This window comes from Bos indicus x Bos taurus, chromosome 17 (genome assembly GCF_003369695.1).
Source record: "Bos indicus x Bos taurus breed Angus x Brahman F1 hybrid chromosome 17, Bos_hybrid_MaternalHap_v2.0, whole genome shotgun sequence".
Classification (NCBI taxonomy): domain Eukaryota; kingdom Metazoa; phylum Chordata; class Mammalia; order Artiodactyla; family Bovidae; genus Bos; species Bos indicus x Bos taurus.
The window spans coordinates 65,694,220-65,710,407 of NC_040092.1; the positions used below are offsets into that span (position 1 = coordinate 65,694,220).

Here is a 16,188-nt window from a genome sequence, read left to right on the forward strand (position 1 = left end):
TGCATTCCTACCTCAAATAAGACGTTATACGTTGTCATTGTGATGAAATTTGTCTGAAGCATGAGTCTTTCAGCTAACAATGAAAACAACCCATGTCCAAGCATAACTTCAGCTTTTCTTCTGCAATTACACAGAAAAAAAAAATCAAATGCAAAGTTTTACTATTTACTTGATGAAGGAGACATAAAAATGTTTTTCACAAAAGTAACAAATTCCAGCTCAATAATGCCCCCAATTTCCTTCAACCTAGAACTTACAAGGCCACAAAATCTTTTAAGTACAGAAATACAAACTACAATATGGGAACAACTAAAGTTTAAAAAAATACGACTGGTTATGCCACAGCACAGCAAAAATCATCACCAAAATCTTCATAGTTTGATTCAGCCCCTCACTCATGTCTGACTCATTGCAACCCCATGGATTGCAGCACGCCAGGCTTACCTGTCCATCACCAACTCCCAGAGCTTGCTCAAACTCGTGTCCATCGAGTTAGTGATACCATCCAACCATCTCATCCTCTGTTGTCCCCTTCTCCTCCTGCCCTCAATCTTTCCCAACATCAGGGTCTTTTCCAATGAGTCAGTTCTTCGCATCAGGTGGCCAAAGTATTGGAGTATCAGCTTCAGCATCAGTCCTTCCAATGAACACTCGGGACTGATTTCCTTTAGGATGGACTGGTTGGATCTCCTTGCAGTCCAAGGGACTCTCAAGAGTCTTCTCCAACACCACAGTACAAAAGCATCAATTCTTTGGCATCCATTTTTCTTTATGGTCCAACTCTCATATCTATACATGACTAATGGAAATATCATAGCTCTGACTAGTCAAACCTCTGTCGGCTTTTTAATATGCTGTCTAGATTGGTCATAGCTTTTCTTCCAAGGAGCAAGTGTCTTTTAATTTCATGGCTGCAGTCACCATCTGCAGTGATTTTGGAGCCAAAGAAAATAAAGTCTCTCACTGTTTCCACTGTATCCCCATCTAATTGCCATGAAGTGATGGGACTGGATGCCATGCCCTTCGTCTTTTGAATGCTGAACATTACTTTGCCAACAAAGGTCTGTCTAGTCAAAGCTATGGTTTTTTCAGTAGTCATGTATAGATCAGAGAGTCATGTATAGATCCAACTATACATGAGACTATGAGACCAAAGAATTGATGCTTTTGAACTGTGGTGTTGGAGAAGACTCTTGAGAGTCCCTTGGACTGCAAGGAGATCCAACCAGTCCATCCTAAAGGAAATCAGTCCTGAATATTCATTGGAAGGACTGATGCTGAAGCTGAAACTCCAATACTTTGGCCACCTGATGAGAAGACCTGAGTCATTAGAAAAGATCCTGATGTTGGGAAAGATTGAAGGCAGGAGGAGAAGGGGACGACAGACGATGAGATGGTTAAATGACAGCTTGACTCAACGACATGAGTTTGAGTAAACTCCGGGAGTTGGCGATGGACTCGGAGGCCTGGCGTGCTTCAGTCCATGGGGTTGCAAAGAGTCGGACACGACTGAGAGACTGAATTGAACTGAAATGAACCATGAATAATAATCTAAAGCCAAATCTTCACAGCAATTTTTTACTAACTGGCAGCTACCATGAATAATCATCTAAAGCCAAATAAGTAGAAAAACAATGTGAAAGAAAAGGTAGAAGACATGCAAGAGAATTTTTAAAGGAACACTGTGAAGATAAACACACTAAAATTAAACTTTCAAGCAGAAACTAAGAAACTGAAGGATTACAAACTTAATTCTACCCCTGGCTTTGTCAAATGTTTTCTCCAAATGGCTGGATAGTATATATTTACAGTTTTGTGTACCATGCTCTCTGCAGCACTAACTCAACACTGCTGCTGTATAAACAGCCATAGATAATAAGCAAATAAATGATTGTGGCTGTGTTCCAATGTAACCTTATGTACAGTCAGCCAGCTGGATTCAACACAGACTACAAAGTTAGCAATACTTTTCTACCACCAAAACTGTTAATTTTTATAATAAACCAATTCTGGTATAAGGAACAATAGGTAGGACAAGAACGTCTGCATTCAGTTAAGAAAAGAAGCATGCAGGTTTCAGTTTTTAGTTATATATATAACAGAATACAGTATGTGACAAATACCCAAGTTAATTCTGCTAGCTATATACTACAGATGAAGCAAATGGTGATCAAGCCCCCTGAAAGAAGTCCTCACCTAGATTTACTTAGAATTCAACTTAAACAAATGTATTCTCATAGTGAACAAAATGCAGAAAAATTAAAATAGAAACAGAAACAATATACTCCTGTTCCCTACTTTATTTTTAATATGTAGAAAGAGGACTAAACTTATATAGAATTTTATGAATAAAAATAAATAAAAAACAGACTAGAGGAACGACACGTAAATACTATCCCAAAGATTTATAAAACTGATATGTAATATGCAACAGTCCATTTTAGATTTCATGCATACTCACTTTGGGGCCAGGTGTTTTAAAAAATAGCCCATTGCCTTGAGAGCCTGTACTCTGATTCCTTCACTTGTTGATGCCAGAAGTTTATAGATAACACTGAATAAATTAAAATTTAAAACAAATTACTATGAGTATCTTTCAAAAGTAAATATCTTATATATGCATATTTTTTCATATAATCACACAATTATAAACCTTAGTCACACAATTATAAACCTATCTTCAAGTAAGGTATGATTGAATTTAATATACATTTCTAACATTTAAAAATTTGCTTATCAACTATATGTTCTCTTCAAGAAACCCACTTTAAATATAAAAATATATACAGATAAGTAATTGAATGGACAAAAATATACCATCTTAATAACTAATCAAAAATAAGAGTAACTACATTAATTTCAGACAGATTTCAAAGTATGGAAAGTTATCGGGGATAAAGAAGGACATTGTATCATGATAAATAGGTCAATTCTCCAATATGACCTAACAGTCCTTAACATGCATGTACCTAGCTACAGAGCCTAAAAGTACATAAGGCAAAAACTTACAGAAGTGCAAGGAGAAACAATTAATCCATTATCATAGTGGGAGATTTCAAAACCCCTTTCTCAGAAAAAGACAGACCCAGCAGGCAGAAAATCAGTAAGCACATAGTTAATCTCAAAAATAGAATCAAACAACTGGATGTCACTGATATCTATGCACTACTTCCAGGCTACCCAGGTGACCCGGTGGTAAAGAACCCGACTGCCAGTTCAGGAGATGCGAGAGGCGCGGGTTAGATCCCTGTGACAGATGACCTGCAGGGAAACAGCAAACCACTACAATGTTCCTGCCTGGAAACGTTCGTGGAGGGGCCTGGAGGACTCCAGTTCATGCGGTTGCCAGGAGCTGGACACAACTGACCACACACACACGTGCTACTTGCTTGTACAACAGTAGAAAAACACACTTTTCTTCAGCTCACACAGAACATTCACCAAATAGACCACATCCAGGACCATAAAAACACATAAACAACAAATATAAAGACTGGAGATTACATAACACCGGCTCCAAAACCACATGAAATTAAACTAGAAATCAATAATAGATAACTGCAAAACACCAAAATACTTCTAAATAAAAGGTGGGTTAAGGAAGAAATCTCAAAAAATTAAAAGCATTTTCAACTAAACGAAAATGAAAGCACAACTTATAAAAATTTGTGGGATGTTGCAAAAGCAGCACTTACAGGAAAATTTACAGCACTGAATACATACATTCTAACAGAAAAGAAGAAAGATCTAAAATCAATAACCTAAGCTTTTACTCTAGGGCATCTGGATGAGAAAATTCAATTGAAAGTAAGCAGAAGAAAAACAATAAGCACTGGAGTACGAATCAATAAAAAATGGAGAAAATCAATAAAAATAAAACTTGATTCTTCAAAAAGACCAATAAAATCAATAAGCTTCCTTGGAAGCTAAGAAAAAAAGAGAAAGGACATAATTCACTAATGTCACATATGAAAAGAGGGATATAACTACAGATGCCATGCCCATATAAAAGAATATTATGAACTCTACACCCACAAATTCTATAACCTACATGCAATAAGCCAATGCCTTGAAAGACATCATCTGCCAAAACATACATAAGAAAAAATAAAAGATATGAATAGGCTTATATCTACTAAAGATACTGAATAACCACCAAAATTGAAAGTACCAAACCGAGAGGAATTCACTGGTAAAATCTACTAAACATTTGGGGAAGAAATGATACCAGTTCTCTACCAGCTCCATCAGAGCACAGAAGCAGAAGGAATACTCCTAACTTACTCTCATTCTATGAGTCACCATTACCCTATACCAAAACCAGAAGAAAACACTGCAAGAAAACGACCAATATCTTACATTAGACAAATATCTCACATAATAGAGATGAAAAATCCTCAACAAAACATCAGCAAATCAAATCCAAAAAAGTATAAGTATATACGATGACCAAGTGAGATTTATCCTGGGTATACAAGGATAGTTTCACATCTGAAAATCAATTAAGGTAATCATCACATAAACACATAAGCAAAGTTATCAGTTATATCAGTAGATAAAAAAAAAATTTTTACAAATCCAACAGCCATTCATGTTAAAAACTCTAAATAAACTAAGGACAGAGGGTTAACTTTCTCAACTTGATAAAGACTATCTACAAAAAACCTACAGCTAACATCACACTCAATGGGAAAAAAATTCTTTACTACTTAGATCAAGTGAAAGGCACGACTGTCCCCTCTCACCATCCCTTTACAATATCATACCAAATTTTCTTCCTAAAGTGGTAAAGCAAGAAAAGTAAATATACGTACAGACTGCGAAGGAACATATAACACAATCCGTGTTTGCAGATGACATGATCACCTACGAAGAACATCTAGGACTGACTGACAAAATAAATCATGGAAATAGGAAGCGATTATAGCAAGGTTGAAAAATACAAAATTGATATCCAAAGTCAATTGCTTTCCTATATACCAACAATAAACAAGCCAAAGGACTTAATAGATACTTCATCAAGGGAGATACACAGATGGCAAATAAGAATACAAAAAGATGCTCCATATCATAGGGAAATGCAAATGAAAACACAAATAAAACACCTATTAGAATGGCCAAACACCACCAAATGCTGGTGAGGGGGAGAAGCAACACAAATTATCACCCTCAGAAGAAACTGAAAGCATAGCCACTCTGGAAGACAGTTTGGAAGTTTCTTACAAAACTAAATACACTTTTACCATACAATCCAGCAACTGCACTCTGTGGTACTTATCCAAAGGAACTGAAAACATATTTTCAGGGAAAACTGACATATGCATGTTTATACCAGCTTTACATGTAACTGCAAAAACTCGCAAGCAACCAAGATGTCCTTGATCAATGCATAAATAAACTGTAGACATCCAACCAATGAAATATTATTCAGGCCTACAAGAAATGAGCTATCAAGCTATGAAAAGCCTTTTGGTTGAAAGCCTCAGATTGAAAAAAATACATACTAAATGATACTAACTATATGGCATTCTAGAAAAGGCAGAACAAGGGAGACAATAAAAAGATTAGTGGTTGTGGGTTTGGTGGGTGGGGGGTGCTGAGAGAAGGATGAACAGGCAAAGTACAGAAGATTTTGACAGCAGTGAAATATTCTGAATGCCAGGGTAACGATGAACATATACATTCAACCAACCAAGATGGAGTAAGGACAACAGAGCTTCTCTTCCTATGTATCAGAACTAAAAACTACAGACAAATAGAAAAGTAATTTTGCAAGTACTCTGAAGACTACAAAAAAGCAGGTGCATTGGTGTGGAGAAGTTAATACTTAGGCATTACACATTTTATAGGTAAGAGTCTGAATTTTTACTTTTCTCTTGTAAATCTGACCCACAGTCTATATCTCAGAGTAATTTTCTTTCAGAAGTTTAAGTAGCTAATATCGTGAGAAAAACGATCCTTCAGTTTACAGGAATTAAGAAAATGGGTTCCTACAGACTAGAGGCCTGGAAAAGCATATGGAAAACCACTCCAGTATTCTTGCCTGGAAACTCCCCTTGGACAGAGGAGCCTGGTAGGCCACAGTCCAATTCAGTTCAGTTGCTCAGTCGTGTGTGACTCTGCAACCCCATGGACTGCAGCAGGCCAGGCTTCCCTATTCATCACCAACTCCAGGAGCTTGCTCAAACTCATGTCCACTGAATCGATGACGACATCCAACCATCTCACCCTCTGTCATCCCTTTCTCTTCCTGCCTTCAATCTTTCCCAGCAACAGAATCTTTTCCAATGAGTCAGTTCTTCACATTGGGTAGCCAAAGTATTGGAGTTTCAGCTTCAGCATCAGCATCAGTCCTTCCAATGAATATTCAAGACTGAAATTCCCTTAGGATTGACTGGCTTGACTTCCTTGCAGTCCAAGGGACTCTCAAGAGTCTTCTCCAACACCACAGTTCAAAAGCATCAATTCTTCAGCTCTCAGCCTTCTTTATGGTCCAACTCTCACATCCATACATGACTACTGAAAAAAACCATAGCTTTGACTAGATGGACCTTTGTCGGCAAAATAATGTCTCTGCTTTTTAATATGTTGTCTAGGTTGGTCACAGCTATCCTTCCAAGAAGCAAGGTTCTTTCAATTTCATGGCAGCAGTCACCATCTGCAGTGATTTTGGAGCCCCCAAAAATAGTCTGTCACTGTTTCCATTGTTTCCCCATCTATTTGCATTGAAATGATGTAACCGGATGCCATGATCTTCACTTTTTAAATGCTGAGTTTTAAGCCAACTTTTTCACTCTCCTCTTTCATTTTCATCAAGAGGCTCTTCAGTTCTTCTTCACTTACTGCCTTAAGAGTGGTATCATCTGCATATCTGAGGTTATTGATATTTCTCCTGGCAATCTTGATTTCAGCTTGTGCTTCATCCAGCCCAGCATTTCACATGAGGTACTCTGCATATTAAGTTAAATTAGCAGGGTGACAATATACAGCCTTGATGAACTCCCTTCCCAATTTGGAACCAGTCTGTTCTTCCATGTCTGGTTCTAACTGTTGCTTCTTGACTTACATACAGGTTTCTCAGGAGGCAGGTCAGGTGGTCTGGTATTTCCATCTCTTAAAGAATTTTCCACAGTTTGTTGTGATCTACACAGTCAATGGCTTTGACGTAATCAATAAAGCAGAAGTAGATGTTTTTCTGGAACTCTCTTGCTTTTTTGATGGTTAAACAGATGTTGGCAATTTGATCTCTGGTTCCTCTGCCTTTTCTAAATCCAGCTTGAACATCTGGAAGTCCTCAATTCATGTACTGCTGAAGCCTAGCTTGGAGAGTTTTGAGCATTACTTTGCTAGCGTGCGAGATGAGTGCAACTGTGAGGTAGTTTGAACATTCTCTGGCATTGCCTATCTTTGGGATTGGATGAAAACTGACCTTTTTCCAGTCCTGTGGCTTCTGCTGAGTTTTCCAAATCTGCTGGCATATTGAGTGCAGCACTTTCACAGTATCATCTTTTAGGATTTGAAATAGCTCAACTGGAATTCCATCACCTCCACTAGCTTTGTTTGTAGTAATGCTTCCTAAGGCCCCCTTGATTTTGGACTCCAGGATGTCTGGTTCTAGGTGAGTGATCACACCATCATGGTTATCTGGAAAATGACGATTTTTTCTGTATAGTCCTTCTGTGTTTCTTGCCAGCTCATCTTAGTATCTTCTGTTTCTGTTAAGTCCATACCATTTCTGTCCTTTATTGGGTCACAAAGAGCGGACACAACAGAAGCAACTTAGCACACACAGACTAGAGAAGGTAGGAGACTCCTAAATAACTAGGAGCAAACAAAGGGGAAGAATCCACAAGACCTGTGTAAAAACCTTCAAAAGCCACAAACTGACCTAAGAGATGCAATGTATGGGACAAACTCAGACCACAGGATCAATCAAGTCTTTCTAAAGAAGATGTGAATTATCACCCAGTTCTCACCTTAATCCCTGAGTGGTGTGTGTACAAGAAAAACTTAAAGAAGACGAGAGGTTTTAAAAATGAAGGGACAAGAGAACAACCACTTATAGAGGACAGGCAGAACTTGAAGACTGACCTTTCCTGCTAAAACAAAAAACAAAAATCAACATTTGTTAACGGATCACAAGATGCAAAGATTATAGGTTAGGGTTAGGGAGTATTTCCCAAATAATTCTATGAGGTCAGCATTTACTCTGACATTTAAATCAGTAGACTGAATGAAGTCAATTACCCTTCATAATGTGGGTACCTCATTTGAACAGTTAAAGGCCTTAATAGAAAAGCAAAAAACTGACCTCCCTAGAAGAAGAGGGAATTATGCCAGCAGACAGACTTTAATCTCAAACTGCAACATCAACTCTTATCTGGATCTCCACCTGCCAGCCTACCCTGCAAATTTTGGACCTGTCAGCTTCTACAATCACATAAGCCAATTCCTTAACATACATGTCTGTCTGTCTGTCTGTCTCTCTCTCTCTCACACACACACACATGCACACAAACACTTTTGGTTCTGCTTCTCTGGGAATTTCTGAAAATGCACTCCCTAAGTATAATGCATAAAGTCTTCTTCTATCTTATACACAAAGTATCGAAAAACAACAAATCAAAAGTCTGTTATAAAAGACTGGTTGCTGTTGTCATTCAGTTGCTAAGTCATGTCCGACTCTTTGTAACCCCACGGACTGTAGCACGCCAGGCTCCACTGTCGCCCACTATCTCCCAGTTTGCTGAAATTCATGTCCATTGGGTTGATGATGCCATCCAACCATCTCATCCTCTGCTTCCCCCTTCTCCTTTTGCCTTCAATCTTTCCCAGCATCAAGGTCTTTTCCAATAAACTGGCTCTTTGCATCAGGCAGTCAATGTATTGGAGCTTAACCAACGGCCCTTAAATCAATATTCAGAGTTGATTTTCTTTAGGACTGGCTGGTTTAATCTCCTTGCTGTCCAAGACTCTAAAGAGTTTTCTCCAGCAAAATTCAAAAACATCACTTCTTCGGCACTTAGCCTTCTTTATGGTCCCACTCTCACATCTGTACACTACTAGAAAAGCCACAGCTTAGACCATACAGACCTTTGTGGGCAAAGTGACAGCTCTGCTTTTTAATACACTGTCTAGGTTTGTCATAGCTTTTCTTCCAAGGAGCAAGCATCTTTTAGTTTCATGACTACAGTCACCATCCACAGTGATTTTGGAGCCTAAGAAAATAAAGTTTGTCACTGCTTCCACTTTTTCACCATCTATTTGCCATGAATTGATGGGACCAGATGCCATGATCTTAATTTTTTGAATGCTGAGTTTGAAGCCAGCTTTTTCACTCTCCTCTTTCACCCTCATAAAAAGGATCTTTAGTTCCTCTTCACTTTCTGCCATTAGAATGGTGTCACCTGCATATCTGAGGTTGTTGATACTTCCCCTGGCAATTTTGATTCCTGCTAGTGATTCATCCAAGCCCAGCATTTCTGCACATAAGTTAAATAAGCAAGATTACAATATACAGCCTTGCTATACTCCTTTCCCAATTTTGAACCAGTCCATTTTTCCATGTCTGGTTCTAATTGTTGCTTGTTTACTCATATATAGGTTTTTCAAGAGAGAGGTAAGGTAGTTTGGTACTCCCATTTCTCCCATCTCTTTAAGAATTTTTCACAGTTTGCTGTGAGCCACACAGTCAAAGGTGCCAGTGTAATCAATGAAGCAGATGTTTTTCTGCAACTCCCTTACTTTCTCCATGATCCATGGTATGGAAAATTTATTATAGCTAGATTATTAAATTACTTACTGTAGCTGATCACTCAGCAAAGTTATGTGTTCAACTTTTGTGCCCCAAAAACCTTCCCATTAAATGAAAGACTTAAAACAGAAGTATTATCTTTTGTTGCTGATAATTGTTACAGACTGAATATGTGCTCCCCAATTCATATACTAAATCCCTAAGCTCAACTGTAGCTGTATTTGGAGAAGAAATCAGTTAAGTTAAAGGAGGTCAAGACATGCAAACGAGGCAAGAAAATACAGTCTGAAGGGGTAAACCTATCATCAGAACAAGATACAAACATGACAGAGAAGTTTTAAGACAGAGAATTTAAAAAAACTATGATTAGGAGGTGGGGCAGGGGGGAATTTGGGAGAAAACAGATAACAAATAAGGACCTACTGTAGAGCACAGAGAACTCTACTCAATACTCTGTAATGACCTATATGGGAAAAAAATCTAAAAAAGACTAGATATATGTATAGTTACAACTGAATCACTTTGCTGTACACTTGGAACTAACAACATTGTAAATAAACTACAGTCCAATTAAAAATTTAAATAAAAAACAAAAATTAAATGAGGTCATAAAGGTGGGTCCTGATTCAAGTGGATTAGCGTCCTTATTTAAAAAAAAAAAAAAAAACAAAAAAAACAAAGAGCTTTCTGCTTTCTCACTTGCTGTCTTTCTGCCCTGTACAGAAAGGTCATGTCAGCACAGTGGGAAGGAGGCTGCCTACACTCCAAAGGGAAAGCCCTCACCAGACACCAAGCCTCCCTTCAGCACCTTTATCTTGGACTTACAGTCTCCAAAACTGTGAGAAAACAAATTGTTGGTGTTTAAACTACCTGGTCTAGGATATTTTGTTACAGCATGCTGAGCAGACTAATACAGTGATGACTTGGGACTGAGGTTGGAAGACGTTATATTTTAAAGGAAAGACATAGAGATCTTCTCTTAGATCACAATTGTATATTACTATTCTAGGACCTAAAGACACGTCTGTTAAGAGAATCTGACCTTACAATAGCTGTATAACAGCATTAACTATACAAACACTGGAATGATTTGCCTGATCTGTCCTCACATGTTAAACAGTAACACAGCCTCTATCGCTGAAGAATTTTTCAAAAAACATAAGACATGAAATAAAAGGATCTTATATCCTGTTTTATAGGATCCAGTAACAATTTTCATTTCTAAGAACCTATCATTTAAAAACTAATCTCTTATATTAAATATATTAAAATTCTTGAAATGTTAAACTCTTACCGTAACCCATTCCTTTGGTCAAAAGCAGGTATCATAGAGTTAGGATGTTCTGACATTAATGCAACAAGCAGCTGTAGCACATCCATTAGATTGTCATCCTAAAATTATTTTAGAATTTTTTTTAAATAAGGAAAACAACTTATTTGAACAATGACTACTTCTGTAATAATGAATTAGAATATCAAAAAAATAAGTAGGCTTCTGAACAAATACACTTGTTTAAAACACACTATTTAATATACATATTCATCTGTAGAATTCAAAATACACAACACTAAAGAGTCAATTTCATAATCAAAGATATAAAATGACTATTGTACTGTGTCAAGATTTCTTAAAACATATTCCACTGTTATAACAGGTATTGATTTACAGGTTTCTTTTTTTTTTTTAAGGAATGATTACATATCAAGAAATTGGCAGGGAAGGACAAACAGGCTGTTCTGTTTTATTACAACAAAGACAAACTGAAGCTTCAAAATGCTAAGAAGACGTTGGGAACATAGTAGTAGTGTTGGGGCAGCTAGGACCACGATGTGCACTAAGTCCCTCTAGAAACTAGTTCTGAAACCAGATCTTATGGGAAATGATAACTAGACAGTTCTCACAGCCTATCTGGGAAAAAGTGTTAGCAGATCAGTCGTGTCCAACTCTTTGCAACCCCATGGACTGTAGCTTCTGTCCATGGACTTCTCCATGCAAGAATATAGGACCGGACTGCCATTCCCTTCTCCAGGGGATTTTCACAACCCAGGGATAAAACTTGGGTCTCCTGCACTGCAGGCAGATTCTTTACCATCTTAGCCATCAGGGAAGCCCCATATCATCTGTGGTTAGTATTAAAGGTATCAGTACATATTAGTCCCTCAGTCGTGTCCAGCTCTTTGCAACCCTATGGACTGCAGCACACCAGGCTTCCCTGTCCATCACCAACTCCTGGAGCTTGCTCAAACTCATGTCCATCAAGTCGATGATGTCATCCAACCATTTCATCCTCTGTTGTCCCCTTCTCCTCCCACCTTCAATCTTTCCAAGCATCAGGAAAGTCTTTTCCAATGAGTCAGTTCTCCGCATCAGGTGACCCAAGTATTGGAGCTTTAGTCCTTCCAATGATTATTCAGGACTGATTTCCTTTAGGATTGACTGGTTGGATCTCCTTGCAGTCCAAGGGATTCTCAAGAGTCTTCTCCAAAACCACAGTTCAAAATCATCAATTCTTCGGCACTCAGCTTTCTTTATAGTCCAACTCTCACATCCATACATGACTACTGGAAAAATCATAGCTTTAACTAGATGGACCTTTGTCGGCAAAGTAATGTCTCTGCTCTTTAATATGCTAAGTCTGTCACCGCTTTCCTTCCAAGGAGTAAGCATCTTTTAATTTCATGGCTGCAGTCACCAACTGCACTGATTTTGGAGCCCAAGAAAATAAAGTCCGTCACTGTTTCCACTGTTTCCCCATCTATTTGCCATGAACTGATGGGACCAGATGCCATGATCTTCGTTTTTTGAATGTTGAGTTTCAAGCCAGCTTTTTCACTCTCCTCTTTCATTTTCATCAAGAGACTCTTTAGTTCTTCTTCATTTTCTGCCATAAGGGTGGTGTCACCTGCATATCTGAGGTTATTGATATTTTTCCTGGCAATCTTGATTCCAGCTTGTGCTTCATCCAGCCCGACATTTCACATGATGTACTCTGCATATAAGTTAAATAAGCAGGGTGACAACATACAGCCTTGATGTACTGCTTTCCCAATTTGGAACCAGTCCATTGTTCCATGTCCAATTGTTGCTTCTTGACCTGCACACAGGTTTCTCAGGAAGCAGGTCAGGTGGTCTGGTATTTCCATCTCTTAAAGAATTTTCCACAGTTTGTTGTGATCCACACAGTCAAAGGCTTTAGCATAGTCAATGAAGTAGAAATAGATGTCTTTCTGGAATTCTCTTGCTTTTTCTTTTTTTTTTTTGCTATTTTTTCTACGCCTTTTCTATGTTTCTTTCTAGAATTCTCTTACTTTTTCTCTATCTATATACGTGGTAATAATAAACTTTTCATTTTTTAATTTGTCCAAGGCAGACATGATGTGATAAACACCACTAGACTCACCACCTGGGCCACAGAAATATATACTGCAAGCCCATCTGCGTACAGACTGCCTCTTGACATTTTTTAAAATGGACATCGCAGTGGTGTTGGGGGTCTCATCACCCAAGTGGAGAACAGGGAAGCAAAATTTTTTCCCAAAACTTTAAGGTGGGTTTTTGTTTGGGGCGGCATATTTTTCTCCCCTCTCTGGATTTGTACTTTTAAATCTTAAATGATACACTGTTAGGCATGGCAGGTAGTATAAGAAGCAATGGAGAAGTGTTTAAAATGCCTGTGTTAGCTAACAGGTTTCTGAATTTATTGCTGTATCTCCAGAGAGAAGGCTGGAGAAGGTAACAAGAAGATTTCCTATCAGCTACTGCAGCCTTAAAACAAAGTTGGTATCTCTTTGGACTTTAAAATTGTTCCTATGCAGCTTCTTTTACTTTTGCTTAATCAGACACAAAGGGAAGCATGAGCAGGGAAAGATCAATAGATGTTTATTGGGTGAACACACTTCTGTATATGGCATAATTTGATAACATTTGCAGAACAGCACAAGAATAAGCACATAGGAGTTCTGAAATCTACAAATTTCAAGAAAACCCTTCACAGTCTTTGTTGACTATTTCATATCTCATGCGGGCCTTATTGGGCATTACTAACCCACAGATACAAAGGAAAGCAGCAGGCAGTCATCCCTATGGTGCCCTGAGTCCAGGTTCATTCACTGCTTTTTAATTCTCGCTGTGGCAGCTACTTCAATATTTAATTCTCAATATGCTAAATAAATCATCTAGAGGTAGGGCACTGGGGCTTTGGAAAAGTGTGATTTGAAAGACCCAAAAAATATCTGATTTAATAGTTTCGGGGTAACAGATCACTGTGACTTCCAGTTTCTCAGTTATGAAATATTTTGGTCCCAAATGGTCAAGAAAATCTAAAAAGAGACTACCCTACTCAAGAGGAAAAAGAAATCATAATTATTAATGTTTCGGTCAAACATGATGCTACCAAGAAATTTAACCCATTCTTTTCTGCCCCAATTAACAAAGACAGATCCAAACCACATCTCTTATCTACTAATGATTTTAAAAGCCACTATTCTCATGCTGTAACAAATATGTTAACTCTTAAAACATGAATTATACGCAGGAATATCAGTTATCATATAAACGCCACGCTTTATATGAAATTCACTTCCAGATTTAACTTATATAAAATACATTTAATTGTATTATTTATTTAGACTACATCGGGCATATATCAAATTTTCCCAACTCTCTAAAGGAAAAAACTCCAGACATTTCAACCTGTTTAACCTCCTTTACAACCACATAATTTTAAATCAACTATAAATGAGTGATTTAACAGCATCTGATTATGCAAAATCAGTGGGAAGAGTATGTTAAGAATTCAAAAGTCTAATCATTTGTAGTCATTTTTGTTATCTATTTTTCCATTTATTATACTGGTACCTGGAAATACACTGAAAGTATTTTTTGGTTATTAGGTTATTCTTTAGTCTTATTAGGTTAATGAGATCTAATTTTAATACTTTTTAAAGCCTCTCAAGCTTATTCACAGAGGCATGTTGTGGTAATAAAGAATATTTAAATATAAATTGCTAAGATTTAGTTCCTAGATACATTTACTCTCCATTCTGAGCACAGGTACAGGCATAGTTACATCATTAATGAGAGAGTTCTTTAACTCTTTTTTGTTTAAAAAAACCCATAATATAACTTCAAAAAATAAAATCCCAACATATAAAATTCACATTACCTCATGCATAGTGAGTAGATAATTAAGAATGGCCTGTAGTTCATCTTCCTTTACTCCATTATCCTTAAAAAACATAATACAAGTATTTTATACTTACATATAAAAAACTTTTTTGAAAAGGAAAATTACACACACAGATTTGCCAACTTGGTCAGTTGCTATAAACATAAAAAAATAATGTAATATAGAATCTAAACCAAAAAATAATAATAATAATAATCTAAACCTAAAATAAAAACTCAGGGAAGCACTAAAGACATGCAGTAGGCAACACAATGTAGAAAGTCAAAAGAGATTAGACGTCAGCACTGTTTTCAGCGCCTTATAATACGGATAGATGATAACCTATCTAGTAGAGCTTCAGAATTCTGAAGTAAGCAAAAACGATCACTGAGGTAAGTATAAGGGTATTACACCCATCACTCCTTTAAATACAGAAGATAACTTTTCTGTTTATCTTTTTCTATTAAATTTGGAGACTGAAATGAGCAGTTTCTAAAATTACCAAGTTAAAATGTCAGGTACTAAAAACTGAGTAGTAATTTCAGTGGGAAAAATACTGCACTTTTTAGTATGAATGCATTATGAAAATTTCCAAGGTACTGTACTATTGATCATAAAACAAACATGAAATTTCAAAAAAGAACAATAAGATAAGTAGAAACAAAACACACTAGGAAAGAACATAAAGAGACAATGTAAAGGATAAATTTTTAAATAAACGGAAATAAGATATCTGATTCTGAAAGATATACCAACAGTTAGGTCCATTTACCACAATATTATGTGGCAGCTAATAAAACATTAAACTATAAAGAATACAAAATAAAATGATATAGAAAAATACTGAATAAAATATTGAGAACAAATATATTTATATGTTGGCATCTTATAAAACCAAAACATCTTCCTGAAAAATAATATTAAATTTTACTTTACTGATAGTGGAAGGAAATGGAACAAAATGTAATCATTTCTATCCAGTGTGTTTTTATACAGGAAAATTATTTTTCAAAATCTGGATGTCAGATACAGGGAATCTCTAAAAATGAAACCTCCTCCTTTTGAGCAGCTCTGCTGACTGTTGTATCACCAGGTCTAAGACTAGTAGGAACTACTAGCAACTCAGTAAATACTTGCTGAATGAAAGTATGAATACACTTGAACTCCAATAGAAATTCATATATGTTACAATTATCAATCTCTAATTCTGCATTAATGTTTATCGATATATGCCTAAGAAACAATAAGAAAAAACAAACAGGGAAA

General features: G+C 36.9%; 1 protein-coding gene across 5 annotated transcripts in view; it reads right to left on the reverse strand.

Annotated features, from left to right (window-relative positions):
• Nucleotides 1-16,188, reverse strand: part of LRBA (LPS responsive beige-like anchor protein) — a 756,962-nt gene that overhangs the window by 614,979 nt on the left and 125,795 nt on the right. For all 5 annotated transcript variants that reach the window (XM_027513423.1, XM_027513426.1, XM_027513425.1 and 2 more), the window contains exons 16-19: nt 14,920-14,982; nt 11,049-11,146; nt 2,462-2,554; nt 12-120 (exon numbers count right to left, since the gene is read on the reverse strand). In XM_027513423.1, the coding sequence (XP_027369224.1) occupies nt 12-120; nt 2,462-2,554; nt 11,049-11,146; nt 14,920-14,982 (363 nt within the window). The remainder of the gene's footprint in view (nt 1-11; nt 121-2,461; nt 2,555-11,048; nt 11,147-14,919; nt 14,983-16,188) is intronic.